The 24093-nt window shown below is 49.7% G+C and overlaps 1 protein-coding gene across 1 annotated transcript in view; it reads left to right on the forward strand.

Moving 5' to 3' along the window:
• LOC102455781 (uncharacterized) overlaps window positions 1-24093 on the forward strand; it is a 41917-nt gene that overhangs the window by 7067 nt on the left and 10757 nt on the right. Inside the window, exons 7-20 of the mRNA XM_025181428.2 lie at window positions 4609-4791; window positions 5649-5774; window positions 6266-6445; window positions 6624-6848; window positions 7701-7827; window positions 8749-8948; window positions 9749-9961; window positions 17175-17320; window positions 17843-17970; window positions 19342-19474; window positions 19832-19964; window positions 20477-20689; window positions 21165-21291; window positions 21621-21832. Coding sequence (XP_025037213.2) covers window positions 4609-4791; window positions 5649-5774; window positions 6266-6445; window positions 6624-6848; window positions 7701-7827; window positions 8749-8948; window positions 9749-9961; window positions 17175-17320; window positions 17843-17970; window positions 19342-19474; window positions 19832-19964; window positions 20477-20689; window positions 21165-21291; window positions 21621-21832 — 2346 coding nt within the window. The remainder of the gene's footprint in view (window positions 1-4608; window positions 4792-5648; window positions 5775-6265; window positions 6446-6623; window positions 6849-7700; window positions 7828-8748; window positions 8949-9748; window positions 9962-17174; window positions 17321-17842; window positions 17971-19341; window positions 19475-19831; window positions 19965-20476; window positions 20690-21164; window positions 21292-21620; window positions 21833-24093) is intronic.

Here is a 24093-nt window from a genome sequence, read left to right on the forward strand (position 1 = left end):
AGGGCCTGATGAAATGCACTCTAGAATGCTCAAGGAGCTGATAGAAGAGGTATCTGAGCCTTTAGCAATCATCTTTGAAAAATCATGGAAGTTGGGAGAGATTCCAGAAGACTGGAAAAGGGCAAATATAGTGCCCATCAATAAAAAGGGAAATAAGAACAACCCAGGAAACTACAGACCAATCAGTCTAACTTCTGTGCCAGGGAAGATAATGGAGCAAGTAATTAAAGAATCCATCTGCAAACATCTGAAAGATAATAAGGTGATAGGTAACAGCTAGCACGGATTTGTAAAGAACAAATCATGTCAAACCAATCTGATAGCTTTCTTTGATAGGATATCTAGCTTTGTAGATAAGGGAGAAGTGGTGGACATGGTGTACATAGACTTTAGTAAGGCATTTAACATGGTCTTGCATGACCTTCTTATTAATAAACTAGGGAAATACAATCTAGCTGGGGCTACTATGAAGTGGGTGCATAACTGGCTGGATAACTGTTCTCACAGTGTAGTAGTTATCGGTTCACAGTCATGCTGGAAGGACATAAGTAGGGTTCCGCAGGGGTCTGTGTTGGGGCCAATTCTGTTCAATATCTTCAAGAATTTAGATGATGACATACAGAGTATGCTTATTAAGTTTGCAGATGATACCAAGCTGGGAGGGGTTGCAAGTGCTTTGGAGAATAGGGTCATAATTCAAAATGATCTGGACAAACTAGAGAAACGTTCTGAGGTAAATAGGATGAAGTTTAATAAGGACAAATGCAAAGTACTCCTCTTAGGGTGGAACAATCAGTTGCACACATACAGAATGGGAAGTGACTGTCTAGAAAGAAGAACTGCTGAAAGGGGTCTAGGGGTCACAGTGGACCACAAGCTAAATATGAGTCAACAGTGTGATACACGTGCAAAAAAAGCAAACATGATTCTGGGATGCATTAACAGGAGTGTTGTGAGCAAAACACAAGTAATTCTTCCCCTCTACTCTGCACTGATTAGGCCTCAACTAAAGTATTGTGTCCAGTTCTGAGCACCACATTTCTGGAAAGATGCGGCGAAATTGGAGAAGGTCAAGAGAAGAGCAACAAAAATGATGAAAGGTCTAGAAAACATGACCTATGAGGGAAGATTGAAAGAGTTGGGTTTGTTTAGTTTAGAAAAGAGAAGACTGAGAGGGGACATGATGGCAGCTTTCAAGCACCTAAAAGGGTGGAAGAAGGAGAGAGAGAAATTATTCTCCTTAATCTCTGAGGATAAGACAAGAAGCAATGGGCTTAAATTGCAGCAAGGGAGGTTTAGGTTGGACATTAGGAAAAGCTTCTTACCTGTCAGGGTGATAAAGCACTGGAATAAATTGCCTAGGGAGGTCGTGAAGTCTCCACCATTGGAGATATTTAAGAGCAGGTTGGATAGACATCTGTCAGGGATGATCTAGATGGTGTTTGGTCCTGCCGTGAGGGCAGGAGACTGGACTTGATGACCTCTCAAGGTCCCTTCCAGTTCTAACATTCGATGATTTGCTCTTAAGGGCTCTGCAATGCCCTCTACACTGCTCAGACCCTGATACCCTGTAGTCCTTCTAGGTCAGCACTGTGCATGGGAATAATTATGCCCTGTAAGTGAGATCATGTTTGTGACATGGCTAGTTTTGTCACCCTGACAGTGCCTATGCACATACACGGGATTGGAATTCCCAATTCAAAACAGTATAGTAGTGGTTACAAAGAACAGACTACCTGCGCAAGGAAAGGACTGTAAAGCATTTCCAGGCCTTCTCTGGCTTTATATTTACTCTCATGTTTCTGTGCTAGGTGCACTGGTTCCTTCTCCGTGTCCTGATGGCACATTCACCCTTCCAGACATGATTGGCCTGAGGGAAGAGAGAGAATGCCTGGCCTGTTCACCCGGTCACTACTGCAGGTCCTTATTCTGCTGGTTGCCTCTGTAGTTTTAGTTGATGTTAGTATTTTACCTCCCTGCCACATTGCTGTGCACAGTTAAGGAGCTGCCTTTTCTACCCCAGAGGTGGCTGTATGTCAATAGTTGGTGAAGTGATCCCAATATACACTGGGTTAAACCTGTGTCAGCCGACAGTCAGGGCAGTGTGTCTGTGTGTGTGCGTGTGTGTGAGTCTTTAACGTCCGTGCCTTTACCGCTAGGACCGGGGTCCCGTTGCAGAGGGCAGTCAACAGGCTGACAGATGCCCCAGAGTTTATAGGAAGAGCTTATTACATCTCAGATTTCAGCTGCTAGGATACAGGATCCCTACGTAGTGGGCAGACTAGGGAAGACTGAGAGATGCCCCAAGGGATCTGTCACCTGGGAGTGACACGATCCAAAATGCCCAAGCTCTTCCTATACCTGTCCCTTATGACCAGCTGAAGTTCTTTTAAATTGTGCTTGGTTCTGTTACAGCAACTGGGGGTATGTCTACACTAGAAAGTTAGTTCGAACTAACGGACGTTAGTTCGAACTAACTTTCCTATGCGCTACACTAGCGCTCCGCTAGTTCGAATTTGAATCGAACTAGCGGAGCGCTTAGTTCGAACTAGGTAAACCTCATTTTACGAGGACTAACGCCTAGTTCGAACTAGCTAGTTCGAACTAAGGGCTGTGTAGCCCTTTAGTTCGAACTAGTGGGAGGCTAGCCCTCCCCAGGTTTCCCTGGTGGCCACTCTGGCCAACACCAGGGAAACTCTATGCCCCCCTCCCGGCCCCGGACCCCTTAAAGGGGCACGGGCTGGCTACGGTGCCCGTGCCAGGTGCAAGCCTGCCAGCACCCAGCTAGCAGACCCTGCACCTGGCACGGCACAGAGCCACCCACCCGATGCCCCCCAGCCCACCCCCTCTTCCCGGGACCAGGCTGGCGGCTCCCGGGAGCTTGCCCTGGACCGCAAGAGGCGGGCACCTTCCTGGGCTAGTGCGGACATCGTGGACCTCGTCCACGATCTCCGCACTAGGCACAGGAAAGTGGCCGTCTAGGGCAGGAGAGCTGCCAGCCTGGCCACCCAGGACCAGGTGTGCATGAAAATCAAGGGGGTCCACTGAGACCCCCGACACTGAGCCCTGAGCTTACAATGGCCGTCCTGGGTCAGACCAAAGGTCCATCTAGCCCAGTAGCCTGTCTGCCGACAGAGGCCAACCCTAGGGACCCTGGAGGGGATGGACCGAAGACAATGACCAAGCCATTTGTCTCGTGCCATCCCTCTCCAGCCTTCCACAAACTTTGGGCAGGGACACCACTCCTACCCTCTGGCTAATAGGACTCCATGGACCCAACCTCCATGACTTGATCTCACTTCTCTTTAAACTCTGTTCTAGTTCTAGCCTTCACAGCCTCCTGCAGCAAGGAGTTCCACAGGTTAACTATTTGCTTTGTCAAGAACAACAACTTTCTCTTACTAGTTTCAAGCCTGATACCCATTCCTTTCCTTTGGTGTCCTCTAGTCCTTCTTTATGGGAACTCAGGAAGAACTTTTCTGAATGCACCCTCTCCACCCAACCCCTGCTTTTAGAGACCTCTATCCTGTCCCCCCTCCGTCTCCTCTTTTCTAAGCTGAACAGTCCCAGTCTCTGTAGCCTCTCTTCATCTGGGACCTGTTCCCAACCCCTGATCATGTTAGTTGCCCTCCCCTCTCCCAGCCTTTCTCTTCCCCTCTCCCACCTCCTTTTCCCAGTCTCCCCCAGTTTTTTTCAATAAAGACAGAGTCAATGTTGGAAGAAACGTTATCTTTATTTTGTACATCAATAAGAAGGGGGGCTAGGGAAGGGCAAGTGGAAGGAGGTGAGGGAGGAATGGGGTACGAGCCCCCGATGGGGAGGACTGGGCTGGCTCTGCGGGCTTCTGGGGGTGGAAGCTCTCCTGCAGCCCCCCAATTACTCCCTCTCCCCAGATGGCAGCCTGCGGCAAGTGCAGCCGGGCTGATGGCCGAGTGCTGTGATGTGCCCAGTGTGGGCACTCAGGGCACTCCAAGCCAGAACTTCTTTGCAAGCGGGGCACCCCTGAGAACTGTTTGTCCGGGGTGGGGGTCGGGACCCTTTAAGCGCAGCCCTCGGCTAGCCTGAGACAGTATCTCCATGCTCTAAGTCCTCCTCTGATGCCCTGCCGGCACTGCTTCCGGCCATCATTAAGCCCTGTTCAGAGTCCACTCAATGTGGACTTACTAGTTCGAACTAGCAAAACGCTAGTTCGAACTAGTTTTTAGTTCTAGATGCGTTAGTTCGAACTAGCTTAGTTCGAATTAACTAATTCGAACTAAGTTAGTTCGAACTAGCGCTGTAGTGTAGACGTACCCAGGAGGAGTCAGGTTAAAACTTAAACAGTTACAGGTTTATTAAAAAGACTTATACAAGCAAATGGTTACAATGGCTATTGCTCTATTTCTTAACTGCTAGCAAATATAGATTTTAAAAATGGTTACAAAGAAAATAAAGATAGAAAATAGAAATAATGGTACCAAGTGACAGCTTAATCTTTAAAGAGCTCTAAGTCTATGTGTACACTTATGACAAAGGACAACATCCCGGTACCTCAGCTTGCCAGCAATAGGTACTTGGCAGGCGGGGTCCGACACGAGTGAATGTTTGCCTATATCCTATCACAAGCAGCGTCATATGAAAATCCCCACTGCTCTCTCTACCCCAGGGGTGGGCGTTTGGAGGGGAAGTGTGCTGCTGGGTACTTCTGCCAGGCCGGGAGCTCTGAGTCTACTCCCCAAGACGATGATGTACCCTGGAGCTCCCTGACAGAATGCCGCTCGGGGCAGATGCATGCGGGTCTCTGCCCAGCAGGTGAGTGAGAATCACGGTGATATGTGAAGTGCACAGTAGATAACTGGTTTTAACCAGCCAGGATATGAGCAAGTATCCAGTATCTCTTCATGACCTGTTCTGACCCCTGATTTGATGGTCCCATCAGCTTAGCTAAAGGAGGATATATCTGTATTGAAAGTGCTGCATTCGTAATTGCTTCCTCACCAGCTCCTTCCATTTCCCTGATTTCAAAACAAAGACGGGCTTGACCCAAAATCCCCGATTCAAGCAATTCGGGTGTTCAAACCCGGAGCCTGGCTGAACTGTATGCTCAGCCCCATCTAGCGCCACGGTCTCTTGTAAGTGCTGCTCTAAGGTGCTGAGCAACCCGCTCGCTGTTCCCCCTTCTGTGCTGAATCTGGAAAAAGAGCCTTGAGACCTAAGTTCTGATCCCTTCACATAAGAGTTCGTTGTGCTTTGCCTCTGGCTGTGGATGGAACGCCTTGGCGTCGAAGCGAGACCTGGATTAGAGTTCTGAATGGTCAGTTCTGGCTTTTGTCCATAAGCTTCATCACCTCCCAGTCATTCACCATGGGCAGGAGAGAGGGTCCCAGAAGGTGGGCTCTTCCGGGTTAGCTGCCAGAGGAGACAGTTCTCCCTCTGGTCTATCTTTATGTCGGAGCGGGGCTTCTGGAGCTCTGGACTCCGCCCACTGCCAGTTCTCACCTCTTTGGCCTGTCAGGTGAAGCTAATGATTCCAGTGTCTGCCGTGAGAATTCACGATCCTGGATTCGTGGCTTGTCACGCTCTGAAGGGGACTATTTTGCTGTATCACAGGGAGACAGCTACGGAGACACTTGCCTGTCAGAAGGGACGTTTTGTTGTTTCTCTCTCAGGTTTCTACTGCCACGAAGGCTCAGAGGTGCCCACGCCATGCCCCCCCAACACCATTGGAGCCATCCCGGGGGCGAAGCGGAGAGAGGACTGCCTACCCTGTCCACCGGGCCACTGGTGCAAAGCAGGTCCAAACTTGGGAGACAGTAGGAGTTATAGATCATGTGTCACTGAGGAAAGTGTGTGCATGAAATTACTGACCTCGTCAGGCTGGTACTGATGCAGGGTCTGGAATGTGGAACACAGGGAGCTTGGACAAATCCATGGTCCACCCAGTAAGCTACCCTGTCGTCATCCGCGGGTGACCAGGGCTGGCTACTGCAGAGGAAAGAATAAGTACCCACTCTATGTACATTATACTTCTACTATTACTACTCATGTAATACAGTAGTATGCAGGGATTCAGAATCTAGAGAAGGGCCTCAAATCAAATTCAGTCTCCAGTCCCCCCATGTCCCGTAGTTCTAGTCCCCCAGAAGAGCGGTGTGCTGTTTGTGGCTGGGTTCTGTGCATGTGGGTATGCGAATAGGATCCAGTATGAGATGCCCAAGAGGAGTCTGGGGAAGAAGTTTTGGCTGGAGAGTGTCTCTGCTGATGCTCCTGTTTTCTGTTTCTTCAGGGGACCCAGTGACCTATCCGTGTCCCCCTGGACACTACTGTGGTGGGGTGAATCGCACTGAGCCCGTCACAGTCCTGGCACCTCAGCAATGCCCTGAGCACACTTACCGCACAGCACCAGGGGCACGGAGCCTGGCGGATTGCCAGCCTTGCCCCCCAGGTTACCTCTGCCAAACACCAGGTGAGCTGCCATCTGAGGGTCCAGTATTGCTGCTGTTGGAGTCAGCTGCAAATCTCCCATTGCTGCAGGTCAATCCTGAGACAGGAGGGGGTGGAAATTCTAGCTCACGGATGTGGCAGAGCCGGCACAGCTTGGCACTTTCTCCCTCCCCTGCTCTCCTCTTCTCTCTCTCCGCCAGGCCTCACCAGTTTTGAGGACTATCTTTGCCCCCCTGGGTACTGGTGCCCAGGTAAAGGGGACAGGGTTTTTTGCCCTCCTGGAACCTTCAGGACCCATCCTGGTGCAGCATCTTTGGAAGAATGTGACCTCTGCTCTCCTGGATATTATTGCCCGGACCCAGCAGAGACGGGGCTGCCCAATATCCAAGGAACTCTTTGCCCATCTGGCTATGAGTGCCCACCAGGTGAGATGCCCGTGCACACCACTGAGTACAGTGGCTCCTGACTCTGACAGGACCCTGTGATCACTTCCTTGCAATGAGCCTCCTGGGCAGTGTTCCCTGTAAGCTGAACATTTAGGTGCCATCCAGGGGAGATTCAAATGTCACTGAGCTGATTAGCAGAGTGCCTGCAGGCCCACAGCCAGCAGCATGTGTTTCTACTGGTGGTGCACATCCACACATGCCTCAGTGCACATAACAAAATTTATTCTGCACATGGATTGAAAAAAATGAGAGGGAACTGCTCCTGGCTGCCTCTCACCCTGAAGTGACATTGTGAGCAGGTTGTCACCCTTAGGATCCCACCCTCAGTTTCTGTGATCGTGACACCCAAACAATGAGCTGCAACTGGAGAAGAACAGGTTCTTTGCAACAGCCAGACATGAGCCAGTCCCTTTCTGTATTTAAAGATGACACTAATAGACAAGTCAATGGACTCGCAGCAAATGAATCTGAGTCCTTCACTGAGCAAGGTGGGGCATGTAGGGATGTGCTGTCATACCTGGTCTATAGACCACACAACTCTCTGGCTGCTCTCACAGTCTCCTCTGCCTCTCTCTGTTAAGGGCATACTTTTCCCATTGGAGGTAATTCACATTAGGAACTCTTAGGTCTTGTTCAGTGTTATCCCTCCATCTATTCCTTGGCAGGCCATGAGGTTGCACACCATAATGATGTCACAAGGCACTTCACTGATGTGACCTCCATCATCCTAGCCACGTCTCGCCCACTGAATGATTACAGGGTTATCCCTTCCGTTCCCTTCCCCTGCTCCCTGGAACATCACATTTCACCAGTTCTTATGTTCCCCATCAGGTTCAGTGAATCCAGTCATATGCAGACATGGCTCCTATTGTGGGCTCCGCACAGCGGTCCCTTCCATGTGTCCTGGGGGATATTATTGTCCAGAAGGGTCGTCCACATACAACACTCCTGAGCAGCGGTGAGTATTCTTGGGATGTAGGTAGCACGAGGCTCTTGGCAGCTCTGTAGACTCTGAAATGCACCTGCTGCAGCATCAGAAGATTTTAGTCACAACCTTCATGCATTTTGCAAACGGTGCAACAATATTTTCCAACACAATTACAGATCTTGAAATATTAGGACTTAAACTATTGGGACCAAATAAAGTGGTCCTCAATTTGTAGCAAGCAGCCTGAGGCTGGATTGGGGAAAGGGGCTGGAAGCAAGAATTTGGCCTGTAAGTTACTTTCATGTTTTTGGAAATTCATTCTGGGAAATTATAAAATGTAGGTTTGCATGGCTACGTGTTATCTGCATACCCATGACACCATAATCCAGAACTGTGTGCTCAGAAACGTGAGAGCCTTTCCAAAGGTTCTGAATTAAATGCTGCTTTTGCTAATTTAATATGAGGTGATATTTTCACATTGTATAGTCTAACAGTCCACTCTGGTGTTATATTGCAGTGCCCCTGAGGGTCATTCTGAATGTATCCATGCAAGTATCACTCTCCATCTAGCTCTGGGTTTTAGACGGTTGCCTATGCATTCAAACCTGCTTTCAGGGAACTGTGATATGGTGAAACTCTGTTTATAGTGTAGTGAGAGAAGCTTCACTGCGTTCGAATGGAGTTTGACTAAATATATACAGACCCTTCCATTTGAAACAGGTTCCGTTCTATCACTTCTCTGAAAATGTAGCAACTATTTCCTCCCAGGCAGAAGTTTAACTGCTATTTTTCCTGGGGACTATATCCTCTCTCCTCCTCCTCCTCTCCTTTGGATATATAAACCTTCTGGGATGCTGTGAAGACTAGTTACCTCCCAGCCTGGCCACCAGGAAATTCAGCAAAAGAGTGTTGCCCATTAACTTTGCTTCTGGCCTTTGTCTCTCCCCATAGATGTGTGTTCCCCTATTACTGCCCTCCAGGCAGCGCCCATCCACTGCTTTGTAAGGGAGGATACACAGCCCTGAATGTGACCGGCTCAAGGGACTCCTTTGAAAAATGCTGCAGGGTTTGTGATCCAGGCACCTACCGGAGTGATTCCCTGATCGGTTCCACCTGCCAGCCCTGCCCATCAGGCTTCAGCTGCCCACAAGGTAACTGAGGGAGGAGGGGAATGCATGGAGGAGGAGGCTGGACTGTGGGAGGAGGGCCCCATGGTGAATCTGGGTGTTACAGAACCCTCAGGACTTCCCATGTGACTGTGGGGCTACATTTACATTGGCATGATCTTGCGCAAATATTCTTTAGCGCAAGCGTTCTTGCGTTAAAGTATTTGCGCAAGAGAACGTCTACACTGGCATGTGCCTTTGCACAAGAGCATCCGTGCCAGTGTAGACGCTCTCTTGCGCAAGAAAGCGCCGAAGGCCATTTTAACCATCGGGCTTTCTCGCGCAAGGAATTCATGTTGCCTGTCTACACTGGCCTCTTGCACAAGAACAGTTGCGCAGGAGGGCTTATTCCTGAGCGGGAGCATCGCAGTTCTTGCGCAAGAAGCCCTGATTTCACACATTAGAACGTCAGTGTTCTTGCACAAGAACTCGGGGCCAGTGTAGACAGGCAGCAAGCTTTGCACAAAAGCGGCCGTGCGCCAATGTAGACACAGCCACATGTTAGCTTTCAAGGGAAAGGAAGAATCTTTCAAGCAGCTGATGGCGATGTTTCCACCTGGATCCTTTATTAGGCATGCTGGGCACACGAGCTACTTGTGCAGGGCATGGTGAGGCTCATGTATTTACACATTGGGTGCCACAGGCCCCATCCCAATAGAATAATTTATTCCCCGGGCCTGTCTCCTGAATTGCACTGGGCTGGGTTTTTCCTTTTCTGCCCAGTGTTTCCCCATTGGAGGGGACAGCAGTCTCTGTGTCTGAAATGCCCCCATTGCTTTTCCCAGGCACAGCAAGTTATCTCCAGCAGCCCTGCCCCAGGGGGTATTACTGCCCTGCCATGGCTCCTGCACCAGTGCCCTGCCCCCCTGGGACCCATGGGAACAGCAGTCTGGCAAAGCAGCCTGAAGAATGTCATGCCTGCCCTGCTGGATCCTTCAACCACCTCTCTGCTCAGACAGGGTGTTTCCCTTGTGGGAGCTCTTCCTCCTCACAGCCAGGTGAGTCATGGCCAGTGTGGGGAAAGCCACGTTCTCCTTCGAGTGATGTCCCCGTGGGTGCTCCACAGTTGGTGCCAGGCTCATCCTGGCCCCGCAGATCGGAGACTTTGAGAGCAGCGAGCAGGCGGGCTGTGCATGCGCGAGCGGAGAGCAGCGCTCCCGCCTTTTGAAGTAGCGCGCGCGGCCGTCTCTCCTCAGTTCCTTCTTCGCCGCCCTCGGCCACAGACGGAGCTCAGTTCTCTCCTCTTCAGCGCGCTCTGCAGGACAAAGCGGAACCACCTTATCAGATTAGATAGCCCTGAGGCACTCAGCACTACCTTCTTTTTACACAGAAAACAAAAACAAAACAAAAAAGCCGTCGCCAGCTTTTACCGCCGCACAGTGGCAAACAAAAGAAAAAGGAAACAGAAACCAGCGACCCACAAACAGTCTCAGCTGCTCGTACCACTATAGATAGCTTCTGAGAGACATGCCAGACTCTCCTAAGGAGAAAAGATGCAGCAAATGATGAGAATTTGTCAGCCTCTGATGCCCACAATGAATGTATACACTGTTTGGGGGGACACATGTACCTCAGAAATGTGTCCATTGCCATTGCCTCACAACCAGAGCTTGCAAAGAAAGGGAGCTCACAGTGCGCACGGAGTCTATGGATAGACCCCCATAATTATCAAGAGGGAAATAAGGTCTCGAGCACAACTTCTCCTCAGGGCAAACATCCAAGCCCTTCTCCTCAGAGAACACGCTCAGAACCTAGACCCGCACCAGCCTGCTCTCTACTCCTCAAGAATTAGCAAAGGAGATGAGCCAGGAACGGAAATGTCTCAAGCCTCCTCAATAATGAGCTGGCTCAAAGATGTGCTCGAAACAGCCCTCTCAATCAACTACCAAAAAAACGGGACCTAGTAAGGGCCCTGTGGTGACAGAGGCACCACTGGCATTAAAGGCATCTGGCTCACTGAGGGCACAACATTCTCCTGTGGCACAGAAAACTGATAGGGCTTCCTCCAGCCACCCCCTAGTACCCTACACTAACTCTAGATCCCCTGGGGTCACTGCTATACCCATGTCACCACCACAAGTGCCAACCAGAGTGGCAATGGGTTACAAGCCTGCATCCCATCACCATTCCTCAGGTCACAAAACACGAGCACCACCAGGACATGACAGGGGGTCTAGGACCCTGTCCCATCCTGAGCCTTCACCATGACACCGCGATCCCCACTACAAACAAGGGGCTCGTCCTTATCACAATTCAGGTCACCGTCCTTATCACAATTCAGTGCCTACTACGGGGATACAGGGAGCATGTTCTACTCACAAAATTCCTCCCCAGATAGGGCACACGCACGTTATGAGGCTTACAAACCACCACATTATCAACATACTCTGTGGCACACTGATTGTCATTGCTATGACTCTCATCGCAGCCAATGGTCCTTCTATCATTAGTGGGCACCATGATACACCACTGCACCACCTACACCCGCACAAACGTTACTGCTCTCCATGCACTCAGATGCAGCACATTCCTCATCTGAGGGCTCAGGTCTAGAGGAAGGACAGATCAAGGATGACCCAACTGTCCACCGATCTGATATAGCACCGAATGATAATTCATCCTCCGCTCCTGATGAAGCGATTATTCCAAACAACCCAACATCCACTGATGATATAAAACTACCTCCTGACTGGTAGCCACCCTTTTAAATAGGTCCAGGACCTATTTAAAAGGGTGGCTACCAGTCAGGAGGTAGTTTTATCAGAGGTCCGGAAGAAACAACACGAACTCCTAAAGAATCTACAGCCCTCTGCGAAGTCCAAAATTGCACTGCCCCTTGATGAAGCAATCCTTGAGGCTGCCGATGAAGTCTGGCAAACACCTGCCATGGCCCCTCCAACTAATAAAAGGGACAATAGAAAGTATTTAATGCCATCTAAAAGCATGGACTTTCTCTACCTGCACCCTCAACCAAACTCCGTAGTGGTTGACGTTGCTAATCATAGGTCCAAGAACCCACAACATTAACCACATACACAGGACAAGGATCACAAACACCTCCCTGTGTTTGGGAGAAAAGTGTACTCTTCATCAGCCCTCTAGCTACACATAGCTAACTATACAGCACTGCTTGCAAATCATGATTCTGACAATTACACAAAATTAATAGAACTCATACACAATCTTGCAGAGGATAAAAGATCTATCCTCGAGGAAATCATTAAGCAGGGTCACACTATATCCTGTACAGTGCTGCAAATGGCCCTGGATGCCACAGACACTGTGGCTAGGTCCACTGCGACATCCATGGTGACGAGACATTCATCTTGGCCGCAAGCAGTGGGAGTCTCTAAGAACCTCAGGCCAAAGTAGAGGACCTGCCTTTCAACAAAGCAAAATTGTTTGCTGCAGGTACCAATGAAGCACTAATTACAGCAAAGATTCACGCACTACCCTTTGCACATTACGGATGTACACTCCTCCTTACCAAAGAAAGCGCTACACGCCCTATCAAAGACACAGGGACACAACCTTCACTAGACAGCACCAATACCGACCCTTTGAGCAAAACCACTTCAGATCTCGAAACCAACGAAAGAGGGCCCCAAACAACCATTCTTTTGCGACCCAGGCCTCGAGGCAGCAAGTTTGCCCAACCTTCCCCCAATTACAGAACCAGGTGAGCACAATATATTTCATCATCACTTGTGCCCCTTCTACGATCAGTGGGCAGTAATCACTACAGACCAGTGGGTCCTAGAAATTGTCAACTATGGTTATTCTATCCCTTTCACGGCAATTACTTCAACCTCCCTACCCTCTCCCTCTTCAGGGACCCCTCTCACGAGACACTGCTCCAGCAGGAGGTTTTACACCTTCTCAAAATAGGAGCCATAGAGCGGGTCCCCAAAAAATACAAAGGGAGCAGATTTTATTTGAATTACTTTCTCACTGAAAAGAGAACAGGAGGTTGGAGATCTATCTTGGACAATTAAGCAAATATCTTTGCAGGCAATGCTTCAAAATGGTCACGCTCACCACAATAATTCCAACACTGAAGAGGGGGGACTGGTTCACAGCCCTCAGCCTTTAAGATGCGTATTTTCACATCACAATGCACCCAACACACTGGCGCTTCCTATATTCATGGTAGCCTCAGACCACTTTCAATGCAGAATTCTCCCGTTCGGACTTTCATCTGCCCTCAGAGTCTTTTCCAAGACCCTTGTGGTGGCCGGCATATCTAAGACGTAATGGGATCACAATATCCCCTATCTAGATAATTGTCTTATCTGAGGTACCTCACAACGGACCATCAAAGACATGGTCACAATCATGAAGACTACGCTTCAGTCTCTGGGCTTCATCATCAAAGAGCAGAAATCCATACTACGCCCCACATAATCTTTGGAGTTCATAGGGGCTTGTATAGACTCCACAACAGCTCGAGCCTATCTCCCCAATCACTGGTTCGACAATATAAGAAATCTTGTTATAACCATTACCACCAGCCTAACGGTACCCATCATAAAGTGCCTCAAACTTATGGGGCACATGGCGGCTACCACATACGGGGTCCTGCATGCCAGGCTGCACCTCCCTTGTTTCCAACACCTCCCTTGTTTCCAACATCTCTTCAGTGTACACATCAGCCAGCCGTCAGATCCACAGGCACGTTTCCCCTCCCCCAAAAGTCCTCACCTCCCTACAATGGTGGACACAGGTACACAACCTCTGCAACGGGGTACCTTTCCACCAGGACCAGCCGTCCAAACAAATTATGATGGACACCTCACTGATGGGATGGGGAGCTCACTTCCAACAACAGTTTGCAAAAGGGAAATGGTCCAAAGACGAATCAAGACTGCACATAAACCTGCTCGAGCTTCAAACAGTCCACAACGTGTGCAAGCACTTCCTCCCTTATATCCGAGGCTCTTCCATACGGAGTCTCACTGACAATATGTCAACTATGTTTTACATCAACCGCCAAGGGGGTGTGAGATCCTAGTCACTATGCGCAGAAGCGATCAGGCTTTGGAATTGGTGCATCCACCACAATATTACCATTTCGGCAGAATACTGGCCTGGAAACAAAAACATTATGGCAGATACCCTCAGCCGCAACTTCCTCACAGAACACGAGTGGGAACTACATGATCAGATCACCCACAAAGTGTTCCACTAATGGGGGCAACCAGAGATAGCTCTCTTTGCCAGAAGGCAGAACTCCAAGGTATGTCTAAACTACATGGCTCCGTCGATGGAGCCATGTAGATTTGTTGTTTTGGCAAAGTCAAATGAAGCCGCGATTTAAATGATCGCGGCTTCATTTAAATTTACATGGCTGCCGCGCTGAGCCGACAAACAGCTGATCGGCTGTTTGTCCGCTCAGCGCGCTAGTCTGGACGCTCCCCTGCCGACATCAAAGCCCTTTGTCGGCAGCCCCAGTAAACCTTGTCCCACGAGGAATAACGGGGCTGTTGACAAAGGGCTTTGATGTCGGCAGGGGAGCGTCCAGACTAGCGCGCTGAGCGGACAAACAGCCAATCAGCTGTTTGTCGGCTCAGCGCGGCAGCCATGTAAATTTAAATGAAGCCGCGATCATTTAAATCGCGGCTTCATTTGACTTTGCCTATGTGTCTAATCTACATGCCTCTGACGACAGAGGCATGTAGTCTAGACACAGCCCATATGTCCCCAGTACTCCTCCAGAGTGGGCACAGGGCATGGCTCCTTGGGTGATGCCATGCTTTTCACATGGGGGAGAGGGGCGGCACCTATTATACCCATACACCTTCCCACCCATTCCTCTCATTCCCAGAGTCCTCCGGAAGATACAGATGGATGGGGCCCGGGTGATCTTGATAGCTCCAGCCTAGAGCCAATAGACATGGTTCACATGTCTTTATCACCTGTCTCTACAACCTCCCTACCCACTTCCAAACCACCCAGGCCTGCGCTCCTAGAACCGGGGGCCAATACTTCACCCCCAACCACAAAGGCTCCACCAGATGGCATGGTACCTATCTGGTTCTTGGGAGCGGAGCAGCAGTGCTCCCAACAAGTGAAAAATGTTCTGCTGCATAGCAGGAGATGAACAACATGCAAGACTTACCTATACAAGTGGCACCAGTTTGCACAGTGGTGCACACATAGGGCACTCGGACCATCCAGGTCACTGCTCCACCAAGTACAGGAGTACATCATGCACCTGAAACAACAAAATTTGCCAGTTTCACTGCTCCTGGTGCACATTATGGCCTTCCACCCTTCCATTGATGGGTTCTCCATAGTTGCCCACCCCATCTCAAAAAGATTCTGGAAAGGCCTGCAGAACCTTCACCCACCTCAAAAACCCTTTCCCCTCATGTGGGACTTAGAATTGGTCGTACACTCTCTCACAAGACCACCTTTTGAACCAATGGCAACTGCACCACTTACCTTTCTTACCATGAAAACGTTTTTCCTTCTGGTGATCACTTCTGCAAGCCTGTCAGCGAACATGCAGCTCTCACTTTCTCACCTCCATACACAACCTTTTACAAGCACAAGGTCATCCTGTGGCCACACCTGTCCTCCTTACCCAAAGTGAACTCAGAATTCCATATCAATGAACCAATAATCCTTCCCACTTTCTACCCAAAACCACATCATTCCAGGAAAGAAGCTATATTACACACCCTGGACATCAGAAGCGCAATTGCCTTCTATCTCGATAGAACTCGATCCTTTCATTCGTCCCAGAGATTGATGGTTTCCCTGGCTGAGAGGTCCAAGGAAAATCCACTGTGTTCCCAGTGCATAGCAAAGCTCATAACATCAATAGGGCATTACCAATGAATCTGAAGGCCCACTCCACCAGAGCTATGGTGACATCCGTTGCTTTCCTAAAGGGAGTTTTACTCCAGGAAATACGCAGAGCAGCGACATGGTCATCTAATCACACCTTCAGAAAGCATTACGCTATTCCACCATGCTCCACAACAGATACCGCAGTAGCCAATGCAGGTCTCTCCACGATCTGTAGCAATTGATCGAAGTCCATCATCCATCTCAATAGGCACGTCTACACAGTCACCAACTGTGGAGCACCCACAGGGACATCACTCAAAGAAGAAAGAGAAGTTACTTGATTCGTGCAGTAACGATTGTTCTTCGAGATGTGTGGCCCTGTGGGTGCTCCACTACACACCTTCCTCCCCGCTTCTTCGGGCAATAATAGCAGCCCATGAGGGTGTCAAAGAAGAAACAAAGAAGCAGGCTGCGCACGCTACTTCAAAGGCAGAAGCGTCGCTCTCCACTCGCGCATGTGCAGCTCATGTGCAGCCCACCCGATCACTGCTCTCAAAGTCTCCACTCTGTGGTGCCAGGACGAGCCTGACACCAGCTGTGGAGCACTCACAGGGACACACATCTCGAAGAACAATTGTTACTATACGAAGTGAGTAACTTCTCTTTGCTTGCTTCGAGAGGGATGGTAAAACACCATTGGCCTCTGCTCATTATGACTGACTTCCTGATCCGTGAATAGGATGACCATCTGGGGTCTCTGGGATGGTCTGTGCTTGCCTCCAACCCTCAGCTGCCGCCTCCTCTGTACCACACCTGAGACTGAGTGCACAGAACTTTAACCTTCCCCACACAAACTGTGGTAGCTGAGGGGATTTAATCCCATTGGGCACAAGAGAGAGGGAAGAGTAGATAACAGCATGGGTTCTACCTTGCTGCATAACTCCAGCATTTCCAGTCACCCCTAGTGGTCTGGGACGGCAATCCACAGAGGCCTCAGCAGGTACCATCGTGACCCAGATGGCTCAGTGGACAAGTTAAGAGGGCTTGTCTACCTACCACTTCTGCATCCCAACCCACCCCAACCCCACTTGGGTCTTTCCCACCTCTCAGTGAAGGATCCTGCCACAGGAACTTCTCTGACAATATTGCAGCTGCATAAGGCAGCTGAATCATGCTCCACCCTCCCCCCCCCACACACACAGAGTGAGAGAGGGAGATATATAAACCTTCCAAGGATAAAGTGACTGTGCATTTGGGTATGTCAATAAAGCTGTCAGGTACACCATGGAGCCAGATGGGAAGCAGATGACATAGGGAAAGTTCCCTTTTGGTGGGCACAGTTTGTTCCACAAAATATGCTCCTTTCCATTGATTTGCACATCTAATTCCATAGCACTGTTGTTCTTGTCTCCAAAGGGGCTCGGAGCTGTAGCTGCCATGGGCTGAACCGGGCTTTTCAGGAGTCAGATGGCTCTTGTATCTGTCAAGCAGGATACATCTACTATGATGAGAGAGGCAAGACAAATTCTGACACCAACAGTGATCAAGACTGCCAGCCTCAGGTAAGATATTTCTGCAGAACAGCCCTACGAGCTGAGGCTGGATGGCTGAGGGGCAGGTAATGTAACATATGGGAGGATGGTGCTGTGGTGAGAATACAAATTTGGGACTGAAGAATCGGGGGACCAATTCCCTGTTCTGCCACAAAATACTCCTCCGTGACCCTGGGCAAGACACTCAGTCTTTCTGTGCCTCACTTCCCTGTCTGTGAAATGGGGATAATACTTCTCTCCCTCACCACAGTGCTACGAGGTGCTTATGTACTATGGCATGAGGCTATATTTATGGGACTTGTGTCTCTGGGATTGTCATTCTGGCTTAGTTCAGTCAGAGCGGATGTGAAATTGTTCTCATTGTTCCTCCTCACCACCCATTCACCGGAGGAGAAGTTACCCGCCCAATATTGGGGCTTGGTTGTTGGCTGGGGCGGGGAGAGACCACTCAAGTGATGCTGCTCTGGCCATGGCGTAATGTGTTTGTGCCTAAGCCTGTCTTGCGTGTGTGTGCTCGTGTTGTTGTTGCAGGTAGAGGAGCGCTGTGCTCCTGGGGAAGTCCGTCTGGCATCCACACGCAAATGCATTGCCCCCGAACTACATGACTGCTCTCCCTTCTGCGGTGCGCCGAGTGGAGAGCTCAGTGCAGAGCTGGGCATGTAAGTCTCACTCCAGCCTCCTGCTAGGAAAGCACCAGCCAGCTCAGAGTATTTGTGTTGGGTTACATAGCCAGTGACTTCCCAGTCAGTTCATCACGTGAAACTGGCCCAGGTCGGGAGCGGAGGAAGTGCTGTGTGGTCTGTGTGAATGAGATGATGTCCTCAGCCCAGGTCCTCACTGTAGAGGAACCCGCATCAAGGCCTGCCAAATTGGGAACAACTGCCCCGGGGCCCAGTGACTGAGAAGGGCCCAGGGCTCCCAGCAGCAGCAGTGGCTGGAGCCCCAGGCCCCTTTGAATTGCCACCAGAGAACTGGAGTGCCGTGCTGGGTGCTCTGTGTGACACTGAAGGCCGGGGTTGGGGTTGCCGCAGAGTGGGTGGTGCTAAGGGCTGACTGCCCTCATCCTCAGCCCCACCCCTTCTGGGCACGGATACAGGCCCCACACACACCTGGCCATGGGGCCCACGGTGGCTGTTGGCTTTGCTGTCTTCAGCCTGTCCTAGATGATGATCCCTTGCTTTGTGGGAGGCAGGCCACGCCTCACTTACAGACAGCCCCCCAACCTGAAACACACACTCACAACCAGCCACACACCCCACAACAGAAACACTAACCCAGGATCTGATCCCTCCAACAAACCCTGTTGCCAACTGTCCACACATCTACCTTAGTGACACTATCATAGGATCTAACCACATCAACCATATCATCGAAGGCTTGTTCACCTGCACATCTACTAATGCGATATAGTCCAGCGTACGCCAGCAATGCCCCTCTGCCATGTACATTGGCCAAACTGAACTGTTTTGAAAGTTGATTTGAAAGTTGCCATCCGCAAGCAAAAAAAACTGCAGTGTGAAACTGCTGAGCTGGAACTCATATGCAAATTTGACAATGGCTCTTTCATTACAATAAGTAATTTTCCACTTTAGCTATTCTCACCTCCTTATCCATCCACCCTGATTAAATTAGCTCTGATGTAACACACCCACTTCTGTATCCCTACTATTTGTTTCTGTTTCTTTCACTTCATGCATCTGATGAAGTGAGTTGCAATTCACGAAAGTTTATGCCATAATAAAATTGTTAGTCTTTAAGGTGCCATTGGACTATTTGTTGTGTGTGCTGAAACAGACTAACATGACTGCCTCTGAAACCAGTCTGGTTCTTATCACTCACTCTGAGGTACTGCAGTAGATGGACCTCACATGTCATTGACTCTGGAAGTTCACTATGTTTTTACAGCTTTTACAGAAATAATCACTTGACTATGCAGATTACAGAATAATGAAGCTAGTCTGACCATCAGCATCTTGCAGCTGCGTACCCAGTGACTATGAGTAACCACAACCCTTTCTCTCCTTGGCAAGGTGTCGCTGTGAGCAGTACATCTCTGCCGAAGAGCTGTGCGATCGAGAGTGCTTGCAGAATGCCCCACAGATCTCTCTGAGCCTGGGCACTGATTCAGAGCTTTTCCTGAAGACTGAGGCAGGAGAGCACAGAGTGAGTAGAGGCAGGCTGAGGAGAACACTAGTACATTGCACATAGGTATGGGGATTGTGCCAGGCGTGTTGGTGTGATGTGGAGAATCCAGGCTGTGCACAGGAAGGAGGGAGTGACTCCGTATTGTCCAGAGGACATGGAATACTGAGAAAGCAAGAAGATGGTGAATCCTTACAGAATAGCAAGGATGTACTGAATGGGGCTGAATGTAGGAAAGAGGTGTCTCTAGGGAGTCTTAGGCAGATTCATTGAAGGTAGAGATGGAGCAGGGTTGCGGGAGGGAGGCTGCTTCCAACGTTAATACTGTAGTATCACCGGTCATTCTCTAGTCCCCTTTGGCCCTGCTCTACTTTGCAGAAGGTGACAAATGTTCTGGGCCCAGATGAACATGTGCAGAAGAGCCAGCAAGTGCATTTGGTTCTGTTTGATCCCACGGGGGTATTTGGTTTCATTATTTCCAGTGCAGCCGTACTGGATGCATTCCTCACAGGTGAGTCATGAGATCTCAGTAAAGATGAAGAGTCAGCAAATAGCCTTATATTCCCTCTGAGCTACATGGGGCAGCAGAGATTTGTGTCCAAATGTTCCATGTTAAACAAGGAGGTCCCCTTTTACAGGAAATCTAGAATGTGGCCCTGTAGTCAGAGGAACATTGATTGGCTGCACTTTCAGCTCCGCCCCCCCCCCCCTCCCTCCCGGCACCTACCTGCCACAACTATCTGGTTGGTGGCTATGAGATCACTCTAGTTTTCCAATAAACTACTGGAGGATTCGGTGTCATTGCCAACCAGTGCAGTGCTGAGCAAAGGTCTGACGCGCCTCTCCCGCCAGTGGACCTTTGATTTCAGTTGGGTGTTTCCTGATTGACACCAGTCTCAGTGAGAGTAGAGTTGGGTTCCAAGAGTAGAAGGGGGGGGTGGTGTGGTGTGGTGTGGTGGGATGGGGAAAAGCAGCTTTTCCATGTCCAGGAGTAGATTGTGTCTGATCTTGCCTCTCTGGCAGGCACTTTCCCAGTGAAGTTCCCTCTCCTGTCCTCTTTTTCACCACGCGCAGCCCCGGAAAATGTTGGGTTGGATCTGCCATTGCAGAGAGGACGGCGTAGCGAGCAGACTGCCTCCTCCAAGGACACTCGCCCTTTACTCCACATCCCCAACCCTATCTTGTGTTTGAGTGTGGGAGATGCCATCCTTTTCCAGCTCACCATCCATCCCCAGGGTGAGTCTCGTCATGTAGAGTCTCATGCTGTCTTCTAGTCAGTCTAGTCATCCTGTTTGCCTGGAACCACCACGCCTTGACTGTCTACCAAAGTGTCAGCTGGTACTGCATGCCTGAATCTCTTCCACATGTCCCCTGCCTTTCTACCTTTAGACATGCCTGCCTGCAAGGCTCCTGGAGTCTATTCTAGGACCTGCCACTGGCTCAGTGTGACACCATGGACATGGCACTTAACTATTCTCTTAATTTTCCTATTTGTATAATGAGCATTGAAGTACCTCCCCCGGATTGTGAGGCTTCTCTTGTCTGTGTGGAAAGCACAGTGAGCCTCCCAGTGGTATGCACATTCGAAGTGTTATCATTAGGTGGTGTCACACCCCTTGGGTCCCATGCACTTCTCAGTGCCATGCAGCATGATTGCACCCACCCTAACCAAGAGGCACAGAATGGCTAACTCTGTGCTTCTCATGCTCAGATCGTGCTTCCAGCCACTACCCTGTCTATCAGAAGCAGCACCTGTTCAACAGCAATCCTACCTGGGATTTTGGCCCTTTCCGAAGACTGGACTATCTCATTCGGGAGACTCACCTCAATATCTCCAGGTAACTCCTTATGCTACTGGGAAAGGGAGCTCAAGAGTGAGTAGAGTTGCCTCGATGAGATGTTGCACATTTCCCTTCTTTCCTTCCGCGAAAGGCTGGGTGTGTGACAGGGAGCAGCACATGAAAATCCAGGCCTGAGGGTTTTATGCACTGAAGTCCAGGGAAAGTCCTCCCCTTGACTTCAGTGAGCTTTGGATCAGGTCCTGAATTAACACAGACATTGAGTCTTCCTAAGAAGGCATTTAGCTTTCTGGCTGGAGAAACTAGTGGCTACAGATCCTAATGCCAAAGGCAGCTGGATCTACCTGTATCTGCCTTCTCTCTTGCAGGTTTGCCCATGTTTTCCTAGCTCCTGGGAGATACGTTTTCAGGGATAACATCATCCAGGAGCATATCTTGATTGTGGCTGTGAATGAGGAGAACATGGGCTGTGACCCTGTCAGTGCTTCCTTCCAGCCCTCTTCTCCATACCAACTGGCCAGGCATGGGATTCTGAAACATCGGGCACTACATTTAGCCCCTGACTGGGCAACTATCACAGGTACAGTAGCCAGGGCATATGATATCTTAAACCAAAGGGGCCTATTGCTGACATTCCTGGGACCCTTCCTCTTTCCATTAACCAGAGAGGACTTATATAGGCACCATGCATTGATTGGCCCAACTGGTCCCTTCAGATTAGTGAGTTTGCTCCAAGGATTACCTTGGATGGTCCAGGAAACTCATGTGCCTCTTGCAAAGTCAACTGCTATCATCTGTGGGGAGCATTTAGTGCTCTTGCCCTGCAGAGAGACAGATGCATCATGAGATAAACATCATTTGTGCATGTGAATGGCGAGCTCATTCTCAAAGCTTCCAGAAGACCTGCATTGTAGCGGGACCAGCCACAAGAGGGGTTATTGGGTGCCACTGAGGCAGATGTTCATTGGGAGTGAGGAGGTGCTCATAGAAATATAGCCTTCGAAGGGCTTGTGTCCAGAATGGAAAAGCACCTTGCACTTCATAGCCCTGCAGTGCTAAGCAGGGGCGAATGAGAGTCTTGTGGAGCCCAGGGCGTGGGGCCTATTGAAGCGTGGGGCCCGGGGCAGCACAATTTCGTGCATGTTCCACAGCCACAGCCAACAGGTAGTGCACATGCCCAGGGCCTATTGAAGCATGGGGCTCAGGGCAGCCGCCCCGCTCGCCCTGCCCTATATCCGCCGCTGGTGCTAAGCCCCTGTTCCTGCACAGGAATTTATTTATATTTTATGTAAGGGGTCCCTATCACTTTGCTATTGTCCCATTGCCAGAATCTTCCTTCTCATTCACTCATCAGTCCATCCACAGATGCACCAGATGAACCAGGGTCCTTAAGCTCATCAGGCAACATCAACAAATGCTTAAGCCACTCATCCTCTCTGGGAAAAGCCCCTGTACTATTCCAGTTCTAATTGGTGCCCTTCCTTTCTGGAGCCAGCCCTCTCAAGGCTTCTTTAGCTATCCTGAGCTAGAAATAGGCCAGAGGCAGGGGATTAAAGTGGGGAAGATGCCCAGAGTAGCTGCCTTTCCCCTCATTCACCTTGGAAGGGATGCAGCTAAACAATAGCTACCTTTTCCGCACCACCATGCCAATTGTTAGCGCCTTCCTGATAAATGGAAAGGAAATAAACTTATTGTAACACAGCTTGGGAAGGTCTGATTCCAGCAACTCTGGAGGGGGCTCAGCTCTCCACGGCCTGGCTTGTCATCCCTCAGCTAGCTGAGAGAGAGCAGAAATATACATGGAAGTGCGGCCCGCAAGTGGGAGCACCAACTTCTATCACTGGCTCTGGCTGTCAGTGCTGATCTACCCTTCCCTCCACATGTATGCCAGGCCTGCAGGGATCATTGCACAGTCCACCTATCTGAGTGTGATTAGTGAAGGGGGTGTGGCTAAATGTTCCTCATGGCTAAGTGAGATATTAGAAGGGGTTACCTGAAGCTGTCGAGGTTGCTAGATGTCCCTGTTACTGGGAGAAGATAGTGCCCCTTTGAAGCATATAAGCGATGATTGACAAATGCCTTTCTTCTCCTGGGCATCAGAAATGGCAAGTGCCCCTGCTGGAAGCATCAGCACCAATGGGGGAAGTCAATGGAATGCTGTTGATTTTTTCAATGGGGGAAGGCAATGGAATGCTGTTGATTTTTTCAATGGGGGAAGGCAATGGAATGCTGTTGATTTTTTCAATGGGGGAAGGCAATGGAATGCTGTTGATTTTTTCAAGGGGGGAAGGCAATGGAATGCTGTTGATTTTTTCAAGGGGGGAAGGCAATGGAATGCTGTTGATTTTTTCAAGGGGGGAAGGCAATGGAATGCTGTTGATTTTTTCAATGGGGGAAGGCAATGGAATGCTGTTGATTTTTTTCAATGGGGGAAGGCAATGGAATGCTGTTGATTTTTTCAACGGGGGAAGGCAATGGAATGCTGTTGATTTTTTCAATGGGGGAAGGCAATGGAATGCTGTTGATTTTTTCAAGGGGGGAAGGCAATGGAATGCTGTTGATTTTTTCAAGGGGGGAAGGCAATGGAATGCTGTTGATTTTTTCAAGGGGGGAAGGCAATGGAATGCTGTTGATTTTTTTCAATGGGGGAAGGCAATGGAATGCTGTTGATTTTTTCAACGGGGGAAGGCAATGGAATGCTGTTGATTTTTTCAATGGGGGAAGGCAATGGAATGCTGTCGATTTCACTTGCAAGTGGTCTGTAGGTTTCCCTTGTTGGATGTGCAAGGCCAGTCCTCCACTAGGTGATACCTCTTCCATGATTCCCCTAGATACACTAGA

Source organism: Pelodiscus sinensis, unplaced genomic scaffold (genome assembly GCF_049634645.1).
Source record: "Pelodiscus sinensis isolate JC-2024 unplaced genomic scaffold, ASM4963464v1 ctg35, whole genome shotgun sequence".
Taxonomy (NCBI): Eukaryota; Metazoa; Chordata; order Testudines; family Trionychidae; genus Pelodiscus; species Pelodiscus sinensis.